The sequence below is a fragment of the Balearica regulorum genome, chromosome 2 (assembly GCF_011004875.1).
Source record: "Balearica regulorum gibbericeps isolate bBalReg1 chromosome 2, bBalReg1.pri, whole genome shotgun sequence".
Classification (NCBI taxonomy): Eukaryota; Metazoa; Chordata; class Aves; order Gruiformes; family Gruidae; genus Balearica; species Balearica regulorum.
This window is the reverse complement of record NC_046185.1, coordinates 26,059,241-26,082,841: the sequence shown is the minus strand read 5'-3', so window position 1 is coordinate 26,082,841 and position 23,601 is coordinate 26,059,241. Positions and strand designations below refer to the sequence as shown.

General features: G+C 46.6%; 1 protein-coding gene across 1 annotated transcript in view; it reads left to right on the top strand.

Annotated features, from left to right (window-relative positions):
* The first annotated feature begins 1,329 nt into the window (after window positions 1–1,329).
* The window catches only part of LOC104629307 (neural-cadherin), a 63,806-nt gene continuing 41,534 nt past the window's right edge, over window positions 1,330–23,601 (top strand). The window contains exons 1-5 of the mRNA XM_075743685.1: window positions 1,330–2,268; window positions 20,007–20,201; window positions 20,648–20,873; window positions 22,183–22,387; window positions 22,790–22,901. Coding sequence (XP_075599800.1) covers window positions 20,072–20,201; window positions 20,648–20,873; window positions 22,183–22,387; window positions 22,790–22,901 — 673 coding nt within the window. The 5' untranslated portion in view covers window positions 1,330–2,268; window positions 20,007–20,071. The remainder of the gene's footprint in view (window positions 2,269–20,006; window positions 20,202–20,647; window positions 20,874–22,182; window positions 22,388–22,789; window positions 22,902–23,601) is intronic.

Sequence of the window (23,601 nt, the reverse complement as noted above, 5' to 3'; positions counted from 1 at the left end):
GGTTCCCCAGGTGGCAGAGGTGCAGATCTAGCAGTTGGTTGTCACCTTTGACTGTTGCCCGTAATATTTGATTAAAGCTGATTGAAATGGTTTCTGGCTTTCTTGAGCAAAGCTTCACTTCCAGCATAGGTATGTTATCACTGAAGTTACAACACCCCTGCCTTGCTAACAGCCTTCTACTAAAACTAGCAAACCTGTGTTCAAAACAGCAAGAGGGAGTATTTCTAAATGAAAAAAGTATTAACACAGTTTGACCAAGCTCAGCAAAAGGCTGTTCCTAAGCTGTTGTTACCGTCACTGTGCGAAGGGAGATATTGCTGTTCCTGTTTATTAGCAGGGATGGAAGACGCTGCTGGGACTTGTGCTTGGTTTGACGAGTAGTGGGTGAGTGACTGGCATTGAGGTGGTCTGGCGGGGGGTTACGCTTCCATTGATTCCCACACCTTGATTGTTTTTACAGATCTTTAGCAGGACTGATGCATTTGCTTCCCTAACTCAGAAGGACTGTTTCAGCATTGCTCTCAAGAGCAACTTCTTTTCCCAAATACATTTCACCCAAAGGCTGAAATTTTAAATGCAATAATTGGTGCTACTGTTCATGTATTATGCTGAGACGTGTTTTGCTCTTCCCTCTTCTGCCAAAACCATCTCCCCTGAAGGAGCAGCAACTTGTCGATGCACTTCTGAGAGGCCACGCTGCCACGACAAGCGCAGCTCACGTCAGAAAAATACGTCTCCTTGGTCACAACTGTTTTTCAACGATTGAAGTATCCTAAGGCCCTCTCCCCTACTGCCTTTTCTCCTCTGGTTCTTTTACTGATTGCTCTTTTAGCTTGGCCGGAGTTTTTCGTACACACTCAGGAAAGCAGGAGGTTGCCCGTTTTCCCCGAAGTCACCCCCCCCCCGCCCCGGGGAGCACTGCTGCTCCGTGTCCACTTCGCTTGTGGAGGAGCGGGAGGGAGCAGCGGGACACGTTACAGGCAAGCGGAGAAAGCAAGCTCTGGAATCGGGGGAAATGAGGAATTTGCACAGAATCGTTACACACTTTGCCAGGGACGAGGATCCGCCTCCACCCACGCGGGAGCGGGCTCGCCCCGTCCCCGCCCACGGCTCTGAGTGGCCGCGGCGGCGGGGGCGGGCCGGGTTTCCACGTGGCGTGGGTGTGCTCGGCAGGAGTGCGGCGCAGTGCCGCTCCGTGGGGTGCTCCGCGCCGCTCCGCTCCGCTCAGCGGGATGGGCCGGGAGCCGCTCGCAGCTGCTCCGTCGCGCCCGGCTCTGCTGGTCCGGCTGCTGCTGCTGCTGCCGCTCTGCGGGGCGGCGGGGCTGGGGCGCGGCGGAGCTCCCCGCCTGCTCCGCTTCTCCGGGCAGGTGCCCGAGAACAGCCCGGCGGGGACGCGGGTGCGGGGCTTGCGGGTGCCGCTGCGGAGGCTGCTGGGCCCCGGGGAGCCGGCCGGGGAGTGGGCGCTGGAAGGCGACGGCGCCTCCCGCTTCTCCCTCCAGCGGCGGGCGGGCGGCGGGCGGGGGCTGCTGCTGCTCCGCACGGCCGAGCGCCTGGACCGGGAGGCGCAGCCCGAGTACGGGTTCCGGCTGCGGCGGCGGGCGGGACGGTTTCCCCGGGAGGCGCTGCTGCGGGTCCGGGTCCTCGACCGCAACGACCACCGGCCCCGCCTGCCGCCGGCGCGGCCGCTGCAGGTGGACGAGCTGGCCCCGCTGGGCACGGAGGTGGCCCGGCTCCGCGCCTCGGACGGCGACGAGGGCGCCAACGCGCGTCTCACCTACCGCCCCTGGCCGCCGGGCGCCGGCAGCCGCCTGCTCTTCGTGGTGCCCCGCAGCGGGCAGGTGCTGACCGTGGGCTCGCTGCTGGGGCTGCGCCGGCTCCGCCTCTGCGTCGCGGCTCACGACCACGGCCGGCCGCGGCCGCTGCGCAGCCCCGCGCGGTGCCTGCGCCTGGCCGTGCGCGGCCGGCGGCCGGCGGGCGGTGCGGGGAGGCGGCGGCGGGCGCGCTCCCTGCCGCCGCCCGAGCGGCCGCCGCCGCCCGGCTCCCGGCGTTACACGGCCCGGCTGCCCCCCGGGGCGCGGGTGGGCGACACCGTCTTCACCGTCCCGCGGAGCCGCGAGCGGGCGGCGGGCGGCTGGTTCGAGCTGGCGTCTCCCGGCGCCACCCCCGTGGGGGTCGACAGGGCGTCGGGGCGGCTCTACCTCCGGCGGGAGCTGCGAGCGGGCGGCCGGGCGGAGGTGTTGGTCAAGGTGCACCGCGGCGGCGGACGAGGTAGGGGGCCGGGCCGGACGGCGGGGGATGGGGCGCATCTCCCCGCGGCGCTGGCCCGGGTGGGGCGGGACGGCCGCGAAATGGCCGGGTGGGGATGGAGGGTCGCCCCGAGGGAGCGGGCACGGCCGCGCCGGGCGCTTGTCACTCCAGGGGATGCGGCCGCGCTGATCCCGCTGGAGCCGCGGGCGGCTGTGGGAGCTGCCCTCCCCCATCATGTGGGTTTGATGACTGGGGATGTGCCGGCTCTTCCTTGGTCCCGCCTGCACAGCTTTCGCCTCCTGTCTTTGAAGGAATAGATGAAAACGTGGGTAATGGTGTTTTGGTTATGTTGGCTTGTAAGGAATTTCCGTCACAGCAGGTTCACTTTGTGGGACCAGAGGGGTCTGCTCGTGGGTTAACAAGCAGTTAAAACTTGTTAAAAAAGGGGGGGGGGGGGCACACGACAGCTTGTCTTATAGCAGGGGGAGTTCATAGAATCATAGAGTTAGTGGAGAACCTCTTCAGTTCACTGTTGTCCTCCGTGACCTGGGAAGGGAGAGGTGATGTTGTCCTGGGGGTGCATGCTTACAGACCTACAGCTAAAGCTCACTGTGCCGCGAGATCCTTCTGCGACTGCTGAACCCCGCTGAAGTGATGCTGGAAGTCAGCAACAGCAATGCAGGGCAGTGCACGGGAAGGGAAAGAGGCTGGTGCTCAGTAGATGTCAGTGGGCTTAGGACAAGCAAAAAAAAAATTAAAAAAAAAACCCAAAACCCCAAACCAAAAACCAACAACAACCCTGAATCTGTAATCATAGGAGTCGGTGTAGAGGTCAAAGTGGAGATATCATTATACCACTGTGTAAATCCTCCATGCATCAACAGCTTGTATACTGTATGTGCTTTTCCTAATAACAGCAAAGAGAATGGCTAGACTTGTTAAACTCCTTAAACCATGTTAAGCTTGAGGTACGCTATGGTTACTAAAGCCATCCTTTCCGTGTGCTACTTTCGTCTTACTCAGCGTAAGTTTGACAGTGCGTTTGTAACTGTAGCTCAGGTCTCTGATAATGTTACTGGTTATCATTTGCTTGTATTTTTTTTTTGTTTGGTTTGTTTTTTTCTTAGATGTTTACAACTTTGTTGCAGGGGGAATATTTACAGTTTTCTATAAATGAGTTTTACAGCCTAATGCTCAGGAAACACAAAACATAGAGCTGGGAGGAAAACAAATGAGTTGAAGCGTGCTGGGGGCTGTGATCTCCTTTACCATCCTGCACTGTGTGCAGTCTGAGAATCCCAGAGCCGTCCGTCTGAGAAACTTCTTATTACAGGAGTGGGCTGTGTTATTCAAGTGAGAAACATTTAAAATAATAAAAACACTGCACAGTATTTCTAGGTACTAACTTTAAACAAATCACCCAACGCTGAAAGTAGAATGTCTCATTCAAGCTAAAGATGGAGTTGGAAAGGTGACGTGTTGCTTGACTGTCTTGCTTATTCATAATGAAAGCAAACAACCTTGTGAGCAGTGTTGTACAAACAATTAATCATGTCGTCCTCTCCAATCTCGTGCTGTACAACATGTTTTTATCACTGTCTGTGCACTGATAATGTATTGACAAGAGATGAGCCTCAGGGAGAAAGGAATTCGATGATGAAGTGGGACAAGGTCATTTAGACATTCCTTTAAGCTGCTTTTAAAATCAAAACTATCTCATAACTTTGTACAGTAACAAACTTGGGATCTTATTTTAGGGGAAGATGATGGAACAGTGGGAGGCTTTGAGCATCCTCTTTTTCCTGAAGAAATGCGGTGAACTGTCTAAGGCCAAACAGAATTAACTTTGGTTTGCTCCTCACTTCTCCTCATGTCTTTTACTAAATATAATTAACAGCGGTTCACATAGTAATCAATATTATGGAACACGTGCCAAAGTTTTAATCCTCTCATTAATTGAAAAACAAAACTATTGGACCCTTATTAATTACCATCTCTCATGTAAAAGTCATGAATGGACTTAGGCGTTTCACAGGTGCTGCTTCTCCAGTGAAGCACGTGTCTTGGAGTTCTGGTTTTTTTCAAGAAAAGCAAAGATTTTTTTAGCACTTAAAAATAATAAAAAAGAAGGTCAGATGATAGTAACTTAGAGCACCATTTCTTGCACCTGTAGTCCTAGGAAGACAAGGTATTCATGCACTCAGTTGAAATACTGAAATAAACTGAGCATAGAGTAGGATAACTTTCTGAATCCTACCTGTTGCTCAGCTGTACTCGTAGCAGCGATGTGCATGGGGCTGCCGTCTGTTCAGTAGGGACACTGTAGCTGGCACTGTGAAAATACGGTTCTTCTCCCATTGAATATACAGTTGGTACATGGACTGTGCATCGCAAAGAGGTTCACAAAACTTCTGTGAATTGTCTGATTTACCTAAACAAAGCAGTTAGCATCTTCTTTAGGAATCTGGCAGGTTGCCTCCATCTCTAAAAGCCTTGCTGTTCTGGGCTCTGGACGAGCATAGTGGTGGGATTGGGACCTGGAGTTCAGATGAGGATCCTACACAAAGATAGGAGCTACTAACCCGCCCTTTCCTCATCCATGTTTTCTTCTGACATTTAACATCCTGGAAACACTGACCGTGCCTTCAGAAGGCCAAGGAACAGCACATAGCCCGAGCGTGGAAGGGTTGGGGGTGTTGAGGAAGGGTTGAAAGGGCTGTAGCTCCCTTTCCCTTCCAAGCCTGCCCCTGTTCGTTGCACACCTGCAAGCACCTACGTAGGTTCTCATACTTGTTACCGACTTACACAGGGTGGGACACGTTCGGTTACACAACTGTTGCCTCTTCCTCCACCGATGGTCGTCCTTTCAGTAGCTGCGGGTACGTACTGGTGTGTCCTGTGTAGGAGCTTTATGTTTAGGACTTTGTCTGTCATATTTCAAAAAGTGAAGGAACGCAATTTCTTACGCCGTACGTTGACTCAGTTTCAGCTCTGTTTTGTTTTTTAATCCTAAGAGCCTACCACAAACGGCTTACAGAGCACACGCTGCAGTGGCTTGCAATAGTGAGACCCACAGGGTGATTTCCACACTCCTGCGCACGCCGACGCTGCAGCTACAGCCCACGTGCTATCAAACTGAAAACACCCCTGGTAAGAAGTCACTCCATAAGCTGCAAAGGTTATTTTTCTTTAACAACAAGGGAGACTCGAAAGTCCAGCAAGACAAATCTCTTCCCCCGCCAGCATGTCTGCAGTGCTCTGAAGTAAGCTTGAGGCTAGCAACCCTTCAAATCTGGGATGCCTCAAGACAGTGAAGTCAGGTAAACACAGCAGTTAGTTTATGACTGAAATGAATAAAAAAGTTGTAAGGCTGTTCAGTATTTCCGTGTTTTGGAATTGAGATGGATCTCATCCCCTGTTCTCGTTCAGGGGGGATAACAACTCTTTACTACTGTAACTGAATTCCAAGGAGCTAGATCTTAAATCTGGCTGAGGAGGCTGTAGCATAATGCTGTTCCTCGGGTATAGTGTCTTATGATAGAATATGATCAGTATTTAATCCTTATGATTCACTGGAAGCAAGCTACATTTTAAAAAGGCATCTGTCAAATCTTGAAATTCCTGAAAATACAGCCTAGACTGCACGTGGAAACATTTATGTGGTTTGAGTCCCTTGTACTTTCTTAAAAAAACTTCCACCAGGATGCCTGCTGGGAAAGGAAAGCCTTTCAATCCATATGATACAGCTGCTGTAAAAACTAACAAGTAATCCGTGTATGTTGCTGGCCATGATTTCAAATCAAGGTACAGATTAGGTTTGGGGGATTTTTTTTATGGAGGCAGAAATGGCGCATTGCTTCCTGGCACACCCTGACATTTTTAGAACAAAATAAATCTGACTCCAGAAACAGAAATCTGACCTGGCATTCAGGTTTGGAGGTCATACCATATGCTCCTTTCTTTTTTTTGTTTTCCCTTCTGGTAGCAGACTGATTAAAACCATCTGTGGATACCATTGCTATGCCTTCAAATTCAGGTGCCGACAGAGAAAAACATTTGGTTCAATTAAGCCGTGAAACCATTTTAATGGCCAGGGATCGTTAGACAAAACAGCAAGCTTCAGGATGAAGGTTATTGTGTTACCCTGTCTGTATGTATCTTTGGAATAATCTTACTGTAAAAAAATGGATGTAAATCTATACAATGACCCAAAGGCAATAAATAAGTGGCAAGAATGTCTGTTAAAGTCTATAGCTGAGAAACCAACAAAAAGCTTAAAAACTGAAGAGGTAAATGTAAAGTTTATGTTACAAGTATTCTTAGTAAGGTACATAGGAAGCTATTTAAATGAGGAGAAAGCCTTTATCATAACAAGTTAAAGAGAAGAGCAATAGATGACCTTCAAACCAGAATATTCAGCCCTTTATTCTTAATGTTAACATATTAAATCCTTTTATACAGCCTATGATTTCATATTTCTGCATTTTTTTTACATTACAACAGCAGGGAAGCATTTAAAAATCTGTTTCTGACGCAGATCAAAGCTGCACCATGCCAGAAATATCCCTGCGTGCTCTCAGCGTTGTCTCATGCTCCAAGAGCACTGTGCAGCGCGCGGCAAGGTTTAATTTTTGTGTACAGGCAGATCTGCGCCTGCCTTTTCACACCCGCGTTACACGTGGGAGGCCCAAAATTCACACATACCGTGTTTGCACAAGCAGTTTGTTCATGTACACATCGCTAGGCAGACGTGCGTGTAGCCTTCTCGTTTGGGAGTATGACTCTGAAGTGGAATTGAACTTGCTCCCGTTCGCGCGTCTCCGAGGGGCTTTGAAAGCTGTCCTCGCTGGAGAGCGGTGGTGGCTTCTCAGCAGGCATTTTGGTGCAGGCATTTTGGTGCAGGCATTGGTGTTTCCTTGCTAAAGCGGTCAGACCCTGACTAGCATGAATCACAGCAGTACTGGAGTTTTAGCCTGAGCAGAGAGGTTGGCGTGCTCGTGGAAGCTGCCCAAAATTTATGAAGTTAAGCAGAAAGCTTAAGAAAAGCCTTTAAAAGCTTGACCTTAGGAAGTGGGCTGATGGAAAGGACTTGGGATTCTGCACCTGTAACTATATGCTTTTCCCTGTCTTGCACGTTGCTGATGGAAGGACCTAAAAGCAGCGCTGGGTGACAGCAGAGCAAGGAGCAGTTTGTGCTTATGCCTATGGACGCACTTACTTTACATCAGATGGGTTGTCTGAGCTTTTGAGTGAGTAAACAAATGCTATACGTATGGGATAGACATCTGCTTTGTCAGAGACAAGTAGCAAAGTGGTGAGGGGTTTGTCTGTGGAAGGGGAAGAGGATCTGTTTAGAAATTCAGTACATAAGGAGAACTGGAAGGAAGGCTATCCACTCTACCTTTTCATTTCTCAGGACACAGCACAGGAGCAGGCACACTGCTCCTTTGGAGGCTGCTGCTCTGGTTCTTCCAAACGCACCTCTGAATGCTGCTGTCCACCTTTACACAGCTGCATTACCCAGTCCTGCTGGCTTTGAGGTGCGTCTCTGGCAGTTGCATCCATTGGTGTTAACAAGAAATATTGCTACAACTTTTTTTGGCATCTCTTTGTACATATAATCACGATATTGTTACTGAAAAAAATACTGGTATTTTGCTGGTAATGATAACTTTTTAACTGCTTGGAAAGAAGTTAATACACTCAAATTATGGTCACAGGAACAGCTCTTATTGCATAAAGGCTCATCAAGCAACTTTTTATTTTAAAACCATTTGAACAAACCTCAAGAAGAGACTTGCTTGTGTTCAAGGACAATGCTGACACAAGAACAAATGCCTGTAGCTTTTCTGCAGAAAGACTGGGACTGGAAGCGAGGTGATTCCTAACCACTGCAGCAATCGGATTCTACCTCTCAGGAAGAGGATCTTTTATGCCCCACGCAAACTACTTTAAACTTAGTAAGTGCCACTTTAATGAGGAAGAGCAGGTGCTGTGTTGTGTGGGACAACGGGAAGCAGAGGCAGCGATTGGGAGCTTGTCCAGTCGTAGGCTCTTCAAAGGATGTTGGGTTTCTTTAATGATGCTGCCCATATAAAAAATGGTTAGGAACCTTCCTAGAATTTGTGACTGTATGTTTCGAGCCTCTTTTTTACTGGCAGACAAGAGCCATTGCAGGTAATTTCACTTCAGTGGCAAAAGTACAGTCTCAGAGTGTACTGTACCACACAAACGTCTATTTTGTCTGTATTGTTTCACCAGCTTTGTGAAATATTGACCAGAGAGTGGAGACAAAGTTCTGAGGGATGGAAACAAACCCAAAGAACATGCCTCTCCTTCCTATCAACAGTAAAAGCTGAATGATCTGCAAAGAGAAGCAACTTTTAAATGCCAAGATTGCAGCTGTGTTTTACAGCACTTTCCTTCTTTAAAAAAAAAAAATTAAAAAAATCCCCCAAAATGTCCTCAGTGCTGCTGATTCCTCAGCTATTCTTACTGTATCAGCATGGTCTGACTTCCTCACCGACGCGCCTGCAAATAATTATGGGTTGTATAGGATTTAATAGCATCATTTAATGGTGATTAGTAGGCTGTTAACATAGCAAGCTGTAGTAAAAAACTTGTTTTATGGAGAATCTTGTCATCTGGAAGCTTTTGAGATCCTGTAAATAATTGTACTCCTGCCTTCTCTGCAGTGCTGTGAAGGTTCCTGACCCTCGTGGCTGGGTGGTAACGGACAGCTCTTGGCCAACACAGCAGATTTAAGGATTGAGGCAAAGATACTACTTCTGCAATCACAGGTCTGACAGTGCTTCAGGGCCTTCCTCTGGAAACAAACAAAAAAATTGAAACATTTTAAAAACTAGAGGATGACACCACAGTCAAGGTTTAAAGGCCAGGACAGGATGATGCGGTAGCAGAAAGGATACGATGGGTTTTGCAGTCCTGTTCCTGCATCTGCCCGAAGCTTTTCCTGTGATGTACGGGCACCGGCCTGTGGAGATGTCTTTGTTGCCCAACAAATGCCATAGGTGTCTCAGATACCCAGTGTGATGGAGGTACCCGCTGTAGCTTGGCACTCCTACCAAAAGTGAAAAATTGGCTGGAGATTTGTCTTTGTTGCCCAGGTGTGCAGTAGCACCTGCAATTGCCTTGTAGCTCTGATGGTCCCACTGGATAGGTCTACAGGTAGTATTGATGTAAGCAAGACCTTGCCTCCAAAAACTGGAGAGGTGGTGTATGAGTAGAAAACACGTCCAAGTGCTGGTGTATATTAAGAATATGTCATGAAAATAATGCAAGGCTGCTCTGTCATGCTTGCTGGCTGTGGTTAACCAAGGAGGCAAAATTGAAACCCGCTGACATAGTTCTAGATGAGGCAGTTGGTACAGTCGCATTGCCCAGCTGTTCTGTGGCTGTGGGCTGTTCATCCACAAGCTAATGTAGTGGTTCGTGGGCTTTCAAGGGAGTAGAGAGGCCTATTTCTGTAACTGGGATAGTGAGGATATTACCCTGCCTTCCAGACATGGCCCTTTCTACCTAGTCCAGCAGAGCCCATTTGGTACGCTAGTCTGTTACAAGGGGATGTGATACCCCTGAGCATTGTGTACGAACCTTAGGAGTATTTTTGAGAAACTAAATCTGTTAATTAACAGAAACTTCACCCTTGGGAATCTCTTGTCAGTGGTTGGGGTAGACCTGGTCCCTCATTCTCGTGGCAGCAGACTAGCAGTACTAAAACTGCCCTATACAACTTTTCTTAAGGGAGTTGGAGAAAGGAAATTCAGAAAATTAAGGGTTTAGTTCTGGAGGGGGGACCTGCGCTATGAAGGCTCTCCCCTCTGTGAGAGCTCCTCCTCACCCCGACGCTTCTCCCAGGAGAGATGACAGCACGTGCGGTAGCTGGGGCAGACCCATGAGCATTGTAGGTGTTGCTCACCAGTCTGCTCGTTGAGACCAAGCAAAAGCTGCTTTCCCTCAGTGGGAACCCATATTTGGGATCCCCGTCTTCTGGCCAGCTGCTGTCTTTCATAAAGCTTCTAGGAACAAACTGGCCACCAGATTCAAAAGCCACTTGGGCAGGAGAGAGGGGGCATGGCGGACAGCGTGACTGTGTAAATATCACTTCTTTAGGCTAAAAAGCATTTCTAAAAGTGTTGCTGAACTCTGGTTAAACATTAATTACTGCTGTAAGACATTTTGTTGGAAGTTTCAGTACTTTAAGTAGATTATTCCTACATATACTTTAGTTTCGGGGAAATTTCTGAAAGGCACAAAAATACACGTGGAAGAGTGTTCATGAGGCATGTCCCTATGTATTGTAATTTTTTTTCAGATTCAGTACTTCACTGTTCGTAGGATACTGTGTTGTGGATGAGGACTGGATTGCAGGTGCTTTGAGGACAGGGATGTTTTAGATTTAGTTATGGTGACCCAATCTTGTCTGATCCTCAGGTAGTAGTGGAGTACGTGACTGACCATAAATACAAAATAAAGACTGGAATGTTCAAAAGCAACTTGAATTTTAAAAATATCTGTTGTTAATCAAGGTTAATGGTTAGAAACTGGGGCACCAGTGTGTGTCACAACCATAGAGCATCTAGTTATGAAAAAGGCTGATGAACTGGCATTTATGATTTGCAAGGTGGTTTATGCAAAGCTGTTTTACAAAATCTGAATGAGAGAAGTGAACAGTTTGAAAGAAAAAAAATAATTAAAAAAAACCCAAAAACAAAAACCCAAGAAAAAACAACCAAAGCAAGAAGATATTTTCATCTGCTATCATGCCAGTATTAGATGACAGTAGGGGGAACTGGTTGTCTAAGAGTTTGAGGGGCATAAAAGCTGCTTCTCAGTGCTTCAGCCATCATGCCTGTGGTTTAAGTAACTCTGCTGGGGGGGGGGGGGTTCACCCCAATTCTAGCCCTGACGACTTGCAGAGATGTCAGCGATGACAGCCAGGGCTTTTTCTCTGCTCCCCCAGAAGAGCAGGAGGCCTTGTCTCCCTCTCCTCTTCGCTGGAGCCTCATCAAGGGGATGGGGCTGCCAGAAGAGAAGTATTCATCAGTGTCAGTGACTTGTCTTTCAATCACTCTGCCTTGGGGAGGGCTGTGCAGTGTAGTATCTTTAAACTCTAAGGATTACGTTTCCAATTAGTCTTGTGTTTTCTCTCCTCTTCCTGCACAAATCCCCATTGTTTTCCTTCCCTTGATCTTTCCTGAGGCTCCTCAGATCTGTCAAATATTTGGGAGACTGGAGCGTGAGCTGCATGTGGTAATCGCTGGTAACTATAACATTAAACATAAAAAAGAAAAAAAAGGAAAAAAAGGAAAAAAAAGAAAAACATTTCTTGTGGCAAGCAGAGAGTCTGATCTTTGCTACAGATCTTGGAAACAGGTGGTGGTTTCTGCATCTTCACACTGAAGCGCAGTGTTAACGTGGGAACACATCATGTCAGCGATGTTCCTTACGACGGCTGCTGCCTGCCGCCATGTTCTGCGCACGCTGCTGCCTGCGAAGCATTTTGCCGTACTGCCTCCATACCTGCCCTGTCTGCAGCGGGCTCTGGAGCCTGAAAGCAACTGAAGCCTAAATAATTTTTTTTTCTTTTTGCTTCTACCAGAACACACTGATCTTTTCATAGTCTTCAGTATATCAGATTACATTTAAAAACATTACTCTTAAAAATTGTAATTTATAAGGAAAATTGCAAATTTATAGGACAAGCATTTATAGGACTTCTAGAACAAGTTATATTTATATGTATGTATATATACAAGATTTTTTCCATCTCAAATATAATTTTGTATGATATTTGAAATAGAAGTTTATTAACTTATTCAGTGCACCAGGTGTTTTCTGGCAATTACATTCTTTTTAATTTGAGGAAATACAGGTTATTTGAAACTAATTTTGTGTTTTGCTGCCAAAGATGACAAAGGTTTCTTAGCCGTGATAGTAACCATTTCTCAGGTGTGCATTTCCTGGTGAGGGTTCAGTAGCGAGCCAAAGTTCCTGTTGTGTTCCCCTGCCACTGAGGTGTAACAGCATGGCCTGACAGCACAATAAGGGACTGTGGAGGCACCCTGCCTTGATGTCCTGTTTCAAGCTGGGTACTTCAGAAATGTCTTTGCATACCATGCTGTCTCTTTTACATTCAAATCATTCATTTTGCCAGAGGGGATATAAGCAAAACATAAACTGCCATTTTTATGCACCTTTTTTTACTTCTCAGCTTCCCAACATTAGTCCCATCAAACCCGCATCAGTCAGTGCAGCTCTAATCCTCATATCAGGAAAAGAAAATTACTTCTATTATGTTTTCTGCTTCTATTAAGGGAAGAAAATAAATTATTAAAGGAACATGGAATAGCCACTTGCAGTTTAAAATCCTTTTCCAGTTCTTTGCTTTCATGCTGTTGTCCAAGGATGGTGCACGTCTATCTGCTCTGATCTACTGAAGTGTGTTTAGCCCTCAAAGACAGAAAGTTAGCAGCTCTCCATTGCATGGATGGCCATGTAGTGAGTTCTCCCATCCTTGCACTTGCTACGTCCTAACCCTTTTACTTAGGTTTCTCTTGGCTGGTGGTTGGTTGACATCCCTTTCATGCCATCCCTGACATGCCTTTCTTATATGTAAACAAGCGGTAGAACTGAAGTCATGGGGATATACTGGTATCTCAAGCAAAACCAGCCCCTTAATGTTCTCTTCAGCTTGATCATACCAAGACTCTTTTTCCAATGCATAGTGCAGAGGCCAGGTCTTTTATCCTGTTGATAGTCTTGTTTCAGAGGCTATAGAGCCTGGTTTCCTGATTATTTCTTTCCTTTCACTGGATGATTCGTATTGACAAAATGGGTGAGCTGTAACACCACTGGGTGATGCTGCATTTTGATTTAATAGGATGCCGTGGTTGTGTCAGTGGAACAAAATAAACCACTATTGATTTCAGAGGCTTGATCTGTTAATGCCTTTGCAGTTATGACAGTTGAAAAACCAATGCATTGCTGGAAAAAAACCCTACTTTATCAAGAGTGGTTTTGTTTCACAGACTTGTTTCAATACAATAATTTTCAATAGTATTTGATTGCCATGTATCTGTAACACCTTAAAATCCTTGAGTTTGTCACACCTGGTGTCTGTGCAAGGAGGAGACAGCTACCAGAGCAGAAATGTTTGTACTCCTGAGCAGCAAAGGCTCAAAGTGCTGCTTCTGAACAGATTTTCCTGAATGATAGGGCAGGATAGTGCTGGGTGACTGGCCTCCAGTTAGTCTCCGGTGCATGTTCAACACTGCTCTTTTTAGAGTTTGGGACTTGCTCCAACTTAGACTTGAACTTCATAACAATCTTTTCTTCATAGAATCATTTAGGTTGGAAAAGACCCTTAAGATCATGGAGTCCAGCCGTTAACCTAACACTGCCACATCCAACCACTAAACCATGTCCCTAAGCACCACATCTACATGGCTTTTAAATACCTCCAGGGGTGGTGACTCCACCACTTCCCTGGGCAGCCTGTTCCAGTGCTTGACAACCCTTTTGGTGAAGACATTTTCCCTAATATCCAATCTAAACCTCCTCTGGCGCAACTTGAGGCAGTTTCCTCTTGTCCTATTGCTTGTTACTTGGGAGAAGAGACCAACACCCACCTCACTACTTCCGTTCACTCCCTGCCAGAATTAGAGCTCTGATGTCCGATGCAGATAACCTGGCCTATTTTGTCAGCGTGCTTGCAGGTGCTTCAGTTAAAGTTTTGTTTACTTGCAGAGAGAACAGCTCTGCTTCTTCAAGCCTTAAAAGCAGAAATAAATGCTGAGGGGCTGAAGGAGTGAGCCAGGTCTCAGCTGCAGAAAGATGTTCCACCTGATATCTGAAGTTTATTACCACCTGCTGCTGTACCACAGCCCTCCAGGTTTGACCTCATCCTGTGTTTTTCCTTTCATGTGTGGTGCTGTCTGTTTCTAGAATGACATTCACTCCTTCTCTCACTTCTTACCTTTAAGCGAATGGCAAAGAAAAACACAAGGTCCAAAGAATGTTTATGCTAGAAATTCCCTCAGGCTGCTGGGGAACAAGTGACACGTGAACATGTAAGCCTCAGAAATCAATGAGATGCAAAAGCTGAAGGGCAGGGGATTAAAGTGTGATGGAAAGGATTTAACAGTCTTGCTGATATCGTGCCCCTGCCTAGAGGCAGGCTTTGCTATAGCAAAGTGATTGCTGGCAGATATTTGTCTAGTCAGGTCTTAAAGATCTCATTGATGGATGATCTGTCACCTCTCCAGCCACTATCAAGTGCTCCATTATCCTTATAATTCAAAAATTTCTGGGGGATTTCCCCCTCCCCCCCCAACATCTAAGACAAATTTTTGCCTTAGGAGTGAGAGTATGTTACTTTTTGTTTCATGGAGTAGTCAGTAGGAGTACTGACTTCATACAGCAGTCCTTTGGCATCTTGTAGCACTGTTAGCATATCCCTTGCAGTCTCCTGAAAATCTCCAGGTCTTTCCACCCTTCTTGACAGGCCATGTTTTTTGGTTGTCTTCTTAGCTCTCTTCTGGACACTTGCCAGCTGGTCCACATCTTTCTTGAAATCCAGTCCCCCAGAACTTTAGTTCACTGGAGCAGGATACCCAGGGAGGTTGTTCAGTCTCACTCCTTAGAAATATTCAAAAGCCGTGTGCAGATTCCTGAGCAACCGGTTCTAGGTGGCCCTGCTTGAGCAGGATGGTTGGACCAGATGACCTCCAGAGGTCCTGCCTACCTCAGCCATCCCTGAGTCTGTGATCTGAGGCTTTGCTAATGTCAATTTTACCAAGGTTCCGTGAGGGCTGAATACGAGCCAGCAGTGTGCCCAGGTGGCCGACAGCATCCTGGTTTGTATCAGAAACAGTGTGGCCAGCAGGACTAGGGAAGTGATTGTCCCCCTGTACTCGGCACTGGTGAGGCCACACCTTGAGCGCCGTGTTCAGTTTTGGGCCCCTCACTACAAGAAGGACATTGACATGCTGGAGCGTGTCCAGAGAAGGGCAACAAAGCTGGTGAAGGGTCTAGAGCACAAGTCTTATGAGGAGCGGCTGAGGGAACTGGGGTTGTTTAGCCTGGAGAAGAGGAGGCTGAGGGGAGACCTTATCGCTCTCTACAACTACCTGAAAGGAGGTTGTAATGACATGGGTGTTGGTCTCTTCTCCCAAGTAACAAGCAATAGAATCATAGAATCATAGAATGGTTTGGGTTGGAAGGGACCTTAAAGATCATCTAGTTCCAGCCCCGCCACTGCGGGCAGGGACACCCTCCACTAGACCACATTGCCCAAAGCCTCATCTAACCTGGTCTTAAACATTTCCAGGGAGGGGGCATCCACAACCTCTCTGGGCAACCTGTGCCAGTGCCTCACCACTCTAACAGTAAAGAATTTCTTTCTAACATCTAATCTAAATCGACCCTCCTTCAGCTTAAACTCGTTACCCCTTGTCCTGTCACTACACTCCCTGATAAACAGTCCCTCACCATCTTTCCTGTAGGCCCCCTTCAGGTATAAGCCCCTTTTAAGTATTGAAAGGCCACAATTAGATCTCCCTGGAGCCTTCTTTTCTCCAGGCTGAACAATCCCAACTCTCTCAGCCTGTCCTCATAGGAGAGGTGCTCCAGCCCTCTGGTCAGCTTTGTGGCCCTCCTCTGGACTCTCTCCAACAGCTCCATGTCTCTCCTGTACTGGGGCCCCCAGAGCTAGATGCAGTACTCCAGGTGGGGTCTCACAAGAGCAGAGTAGAGGGGCAGGATCACCTCCCTCGACCTGCTGGTCACACCTCTTTTGATGCAGCCCAGGACATGGTTGGCTTTCTGGGCTGCAAGCGCACACTGCCGGCTCATGTTCAGCTTCTCATCAATCAATACCCCCAAGTCCTTCTCCTCAGGGCTGCTTTCAATCCATTCCTCGCCCAGCCTATAGTCATGCTTGGGATTGCCCCGACCCACGTGCAGGACCTTGCACTTGGCCTTGTTGAACTTCATGCAGTTCGCATGGGCCCACCTCTCCAGCCTGTCAAGGTCCCTCTGGATGGCATCCCTTCCCTCCAGCGTGTCGACCACACCACACAGCTTAGTGGTGTTGGCAAACTTGCTGAGGGTGCACTCGATCCCACTGTCCATGTTGCCAACACAGATGTTAAACAGTGCCGGCCCCAGTACTGACCCCTGAGGAGCACCACTTGTTACCGTTCTCCACTTGGACATTGAGCCGTTGACCACAACTCTTTGAGTGCAACCATCCAGCCAATCCTTATCCTCTGAGTGGTCCATCCATCGAATCCATGTCTCTCCAATTTAGAGACAAGGATGTCGTGCAGGACAGTGTCAAATGCCTTGCACAAGTCCAGGTAGATGCTATCAGTTGCTCTTCCCTTATCCACCAATGCTGTAACCCCATCACAGAAGGCCACCAAATTTATCAGGCACGATTTGCCCTTAGTGAAACTGTGTTGGCTGCCACCAATCACCTCCTTGTTTTCCATGTGCCTGAGCATAGTTTCCAGGAGGATCTTCTTCATAATCTTGCCAGGCACAGAGGTGAGACTGACCAGCCTGTAGTTCCCCGGGTCTTCCTTTTTTCCCTTTTTAAAAATGGGGGTTATGTTTCCCCTTTTCCAGTCAGTGGGAACTTCGCCAGACTTCCATGACTTCTCAAATATGATGGAGAGTGGCCTGGCCACTTCATCCGCCAGTTCCCTCAAGACCTGCAGATGCAACTCATCAGGTCATATGGACTTGTGCACTTTCAGGTTCCTTAGATATTCTTGAACCTGATCTTGTCCTACAGTGGGCAGTTCTGCATTCTCCCAGTCCCTGCCTTCTGTGACCTGGGCAGTGTGGCTCAAGCATTTCCCAGTGAAGACTGAGGCAAAGAAGTTGTTGAGTACCTCAAGGACAAGAGGAAATGATCTCAAGTTGCGCCAGGGGAGGTTTAGGTTGGATATTAGGGAAAATGTCTTCACTGAAAGGGTTTTCAAGCACTGGAACAGGCTGCCCAGGGAAGTGGTGGAGTCACCACCCCTGGAGGTATTTAAAAGCCATGTAGATGTGGTGCTTGGGGACATGGTTTAGTGGTAGGCTTGGCAGTGTTAGGTTCACAGTTGGACTCGATGATCTTAAAGATTTTTTCCAACCTAAATGATTCTATGATTCAACTAGTCTATTTAAATATACATTTCAGAGAGGGAGGAGGTGAAGTTTTTGTAAAAGTCCAGAAAATTATTGTTAATTTGAACAGGACAAATATGTTCCCTGACATGGTGTTCTGAATGCAGTGAAATTTAATCCCCTGTCTATCTTTTTTAAAGCATAAAGCTCTGGTTTAGGGCTGACATTTTGACAGGGTGATGTTTTTTACAATTCTTACAGCAGGAGTAGGACTTCATTATTGATTGTTATTTAACACTTGCATCACCTACATGGGACAATATTAAGGAATAAGCCATATAATTATAATTCTTTGAAATCATTCGCTAGGCTTCACTAAATGGGAAAAACGCTCAACTAGATACTCATTACTGCATAAATTAGAACTGCCTTAATTAGACCAATGAATAAACAAAAATATTTTTTAATATTGCACTCCTACAAGTTTTCATTCTGTTACTTGGCCCTAGCAAAATGGCACTGTTGATAGCTGGATTAATTAAGACGTGTGTTTCTCAGCCCTTCTGCTTGGCTACGCATAAAATACTAGACTTGCGCTTGTGAGCCGTTAGCTTGTGCTGAGGGTCGTGCCTTGTGTTACACTAAGCAATACAGAGAAAAAAAAAATTCTTAGAAGAGCGTATTTAACAAATGTTCCCATGTATGTCATGTCAGTACATCAGAAAACCAGAAACCATGTAATCTAAGAATTTCCTCTAGTTAAAGAAACCGTGCCTTAAATTATTTTAAATACTTTAAAAAACCCACAAAACTTTAATGAAGTCTTTTCCCTGCAGTGAATGATTATCTCTGGTAAAACTATCCAGCACATATTTTTATTGTGGGGTAAGGCTGCTTGTAAATACAGATTTTGCGTGTCAGCCAATGCCTCTATCAGTGGGTAGTCTTTTATTTAGTATTGGATCCCTGAGTTAAAATTCGTTGGGAATTTCTAGCTTTCTTACTTCTTGCCTTTGGTGCTGGTTTTGTCCACATGCTGCTGTCCTCTTCCATCCTATGCGAAATGTGGCCTTCCTGAAGGCAGATATCAAGCATTTCCTGCTTGATAGACATATGTACACCCATGTGGGTGTTTCTTTGATAGTGGTGGAGCCCTTATCAAACCTGCAGCCTCAGTGCAGCTTTTCAAGTGTGTGATCATATTTTATCAGGCAGACAACATGCATTTCTCAAATGTACTTTTCTACTCCCCCCTCCTTCTACACTTAGTTTCTTTTTTTGAATCTGAACTTATTTTATATATTCAACAATATATTCATTTTTATTTGAAGTCAAATCTCAAGGTCACCTCTGGACCACAAATGTGCTTAGGAAAATTTCTTCAAGAAGCTCATAGGTAACTTTAGCATCTGTTAACAAGTTGCTGAGAGTTCAAAAGCTTCGAATTTAGGTCTCCCAAGAGGTAAAAATACTGACATTAAAACTCTACGAGTTCTTTGCAGTACAAGGTTCCTTCTTATTCTTCTCTGTGGACAGCCCTTCTGCATGTCAGGGGTTCACTCCTTTCCTTGGCCTGGCACTAGCGGTGGCAGATCTGGGGTGATCCCAGGACTTGTCCCACTGACCGTCAATGCTGCTACCTGTAGGCCCTCAGACTGTGCTACCAGTCAGAGATCAGAGAAAATCTAGGTCAGATACTCAGTGGTGTGGGTCCTTCCAGGCTGCTCCCAAGTCTGACAGTCCAAGGTTGGGCAGATGCAATCAATCATCTGCACCCGTTGTTTTAGGTATGGGAGTTCACTTCTTACCGACAAAACAATACAGGCGCAGTCAACGTATGTGCCGTTTTTCTCCAGGGATTCATGCAGACGTGCTTGCTCCCAACCCCAGATCCTCCATGCCCAGTAGACAGCAGTTTGTGCTCTGCTTCCCCTGCCACTGCAGAGGGTTTGCTCTCTCCCTGGAGCTGCTGGCTGACCTGCCCCTTCACTTGCCTCTCCCCGCAGAAGCAAAGCCCAAGGCTTTGCCTTAGGAGGGGGGGGTCCATTTCAAAGCTGGTGTTTCACTCCCCTGAGATGGAACCAGATGGGATGCTGGGGGCCGAAGGGGAAGGCATGTCTGCCTTTCCTTGAATATCCAGTCATTTGAGAAAACTAAACAAATTAGTGTTGGAGCAGGAAGAATTGTAGGGAGTTTTGAGTGCTTACCACTTCCACTGATTTTTAAGAGAAATATTTTAATACGCCCTAAACCTGATTTGGTAAAACAGGCAACATTTATGCTGAATTTGTTCAAAATAAAAAGGCCAAATTTCATCCTAGTCTGGATAAGTATGCACTTAAAACATGTCACAGCAAGTGGTGTAACTGACATAGTATTTAACATGCATATCTAACTAATTAAAAGCTGTTATTGAAAGTATTTTTAATTAGTTGTTAACTGCACTTAATGCATGTCGAGCCACCAAAGTCTGTATCTGTAATGAATTTTTTGTGCACACAATAGGATGGATGCGATGGGCAATCCAGTTTGTTTACAGATACTAACGAATAAGATCTTAAACATTCCCGACTAAAGCGTGTGAACAAGCTGTCTAGAAATCCGCACATCTTTTGCAGATAATGACTGGTACCTCTGCCACGTGACACTCCTTGCTCCAGAAGAGGAACTTCTGTCCTGGGGCATGTACCCATACCCCTACCTGGCCCGTGTCGATCCAGACGCCCGAAAAGGCACTCTCATCTACCAGCTTGTCGCATATTACAGCAACAATGAAAACACCAGTGCTGGGATAACTTACACACTCATTGCAGGTAGGTCTATTCTGAAAAAAAATGGTAAAATTCTGTTAAATTGCAGATTTTTTTTTTAACAATTTCCCATTTTATCATTTCATTGATAGGTTTTTTCCCCTGGGGAATCCTTAAAGATACAGCAGGTACAGCAAGTAGAAGCTGGAGGTGCTTTAAGTAAAACAGTTATGTGGATGGGAATCTTTCTTGCTGCCACTTTCTTTGCTTTACTTCTATTTTGAAACCGTTTGCAGCCTTACCGTGTTCTCGCCCGCTCTCGTCTCTTTTACACTGCACTGGTCAGCAGAGCACGGTGTGAGTGCAAGATAAGGTGCACAACTGGCGAGCAAAAAAGCATGCAAGCATATAAGTAGATGATTTGAGGATAGCTTACCTTAAAATAGTAAAGATGCAAACGTTCTTGCTGTGGGGCATTTTTCAGACCAGTTTTGTGCATATGTTGATAGGTGGCGAAGAGCGATTCCGAGTAGATAAGGACACTGGCATTATCATGACGACTGGCTTGCCTTTGACGTGGAACAAGGAGTACGTGGTTACTGTGGAAGCCTCTGATGAGTACGGCAACAAAAGCCCCTACGCCTCCATTTCCATCCTGGCAGGCTCCCGACCTCCGCAGTTCACTAACATGTCCTACAGTGTGTTTGTTCCTGAAAACACTCCAGCAGGAGAAAAGTAAGTTGTACTTTGTTAGGTGAGCTCCCTACCTGGAGTCTGAGAGGAACTTCACAGAGCACAATAAAGTGAAATTTTTGCGTTGTTACTTCTCAGGGCTATGCATATGCATTTGCCTATTACACTTTAAAAATAGCATTGTGTTTTTTAAAAGAAATGATGCCTTTTCTGATGTGTGAAAGTCTCCAGTGTGGCATGTGGTGTAGTCTGGGATGCTGGAATTCTGCTGAAATTATTATTTTAATGCGCTTGAGGTCTCATTGCATTGCATCATCAATTAAAACAGCCAAACTCCTGGCTGCACATCTCCTGGAGCACTTCAGATATAAATGAGTGCTTGAAAAATGCTGTCTTTTAATTAACCAGATTTGGAGTTGTTTGTATCCCGTTTGACTTGTATTTACATTTTTAGAAAGGCAAGACATTGCCAGACTCTTGAGATAACAAGTGTGAAGTGCAAATAGATACAGCTCTATCTCCAAGGGGCTCTGCCGGTGCGTGGAGAGTAGCAAAGCCAAGCCGCAGTGGGGAGATGCTGCTGAGCTGGATCTGGTTTTATTGTCGCTGTTCAGCTGCTTGAGAGCAGCATGGGCTTTTAAGGCATCAAGTAGCAGGTGGAGCAGTGCCATAGGGCCATTAGGGAGGAGGAAGCCTCAAAATAAGCTGATGAAGTACAAAAAATTGCTGGAGATGTGCCACTTCTTAAAAGAGACTGAATGAGGAGGAGAAGGGAAAATTGTCTCCTTCCCTGGAGCTTTCACTAAGATAGGCTTACAGTATATTGTCATGCTGGCCAGAGACTGCTGCGAGAGATGGAGCTTCAAAGCACAAGTCACAGCAGGGAGGCAAACATTCGTTTCATGTCCTGACAAGGGGGACAGCAGGGTCTGGAAAGGCCCTGTGCTTTGTGGGTTTCCCATCCATCTCTGAACCAGTTCCTTTTCTGAATATACAGCTTCAAAGAAAGTCGAAAGTGTAGTAGCTCAGTTATCTCTGTAACTGAAGCTAAACGAGTAACTGCTGTCAAGTATTTGGAAGGGAAGAAAAAGGTGTTTTCATGTTAGTAGGGGGCTGAAATGGGTTGTTATCCCAGCCCTGCTATGTCAGGGGATCAGTTTGGTGGGAGAAGAGAGGGTAGGTGGGCTCTCTGTAGCACCGCGATTTCCAGTCTGAATACAAAGCTAAGCCCAACACTGACAGAGTGAGCAATTCACCTCTCATCGTCCTCATCTTTGTTTTCTGGGTGCTCAGGAGACAGCTTTTGTTGTTGTTGTTTTGACACAAAGGGTTATTCTCTCATTCTTTACAGAGTAGCAGTTGTTGAGGCAGTTTCTTTCCAGAGCCAGCCTCTTTCGTACACTCTGCTGACGAACCCCAGTGGGCTCTTCAGGGTGAGGCAGGAGAGCGGAGAGCTCAGCCTGACCCACCCCGTGGACTACGAGAGTGAGCACCACCTCTATCACCTCTTACTGAAAGCCGTGGAAGTTGAGAGCACTCTTAGCAGCGTGACTGAGGTACGTGGATCACTTCACTTCCTACCCACTGCCTCTGCAATCTTCATTACCTCATTAACAGGACCGATTACACATCGGGATAGCCTAGAAAACTCGTGAAGATGCTCGTGAGGAAGGAGGCCTTTTGGTGCAGGCAGAAGGCTGGGCTCTGATCTGGGTTCAGATCTAGGCTCTGGAAATACCTCTTGTTATTTCTCTTTGGCTTTGCCTCCCATCTGCTTGGGTCTGAAGGAGACACTACTTCTCTGTGTTACAGTAGTATGAGGAGAAGTTTAGCATCGGAGGCGTAAGGACAGGACAGCAGCTAAAGCAATGGCTGCCCAGGCAGTGTCCAGAACAAGGTGCCCCCTTTTCCTAAGCGTAGAAACTAAAATCCCCTCTCAGCATGCCCTCTTGTCTCAGGTCATGGTCCACATCACCGACGAAAATGACTGTTCTCCCGAATTCCAGCACTCCATTTACAGCAGAGACAACATTCCCGAAACCATTCCTGTCGGCACATCTCTACTGCAAGGTGAGGACCATCCTGGTACCTTTCATTTCGGTCTTGCCATGGACCCACCAGTTTTGCGTTACACGTTTGTGTTCTTACCACGAGGAAGTCCCGGCTCCTCCGCAGCAGGCACTGCCTTTGTACGATGTGGATGGCAGCCATCCTGGGGGTGTATAGGTGGCTTTTAGGTATCCTGGAAGTGGAGTTGAGAGTGTCTTCAGGCGAGGACCACCATGCTGGGTCACACAGCTGTGCCCAGGGAAGGATCCTGTGGTAGCCCCAGGAGCAGTTAAGGCAGCTGACAGGCAGTGACTTCCTGGATCACCATAACTTGTTTCCTTTAAATCTTGTGGCTGTCTTTTAACTCAGCTTGGTCATCTTTTTGTGTCCAGGAAGCAACTGCAACTAGTTTTTCTTTTCTTAGTGTGTTAAGAAAAAAAACTTTTTTTTTTTTTTAAATGGGCAGCTAGTTTTATCAAATACACATTAATGCTGTATAATTGACTTACAAAGCATTAAAGGAGAAACCTTTGGAAAGCTTGTGAACTTTTATATTTATGGCTGTGGCTTACCAGTCATCGTTCCAAGTTTGTTGTGTTTAAGATGGTCACAGATCACTTGCACGTAATCCCTGAGCACACAGATGACCTTTTTAGAGGCTAGAATAGTTTTCTGTTGAAAGATTAGATCTGCTGGAAATAATTTTAAGGCCTAAATTCCA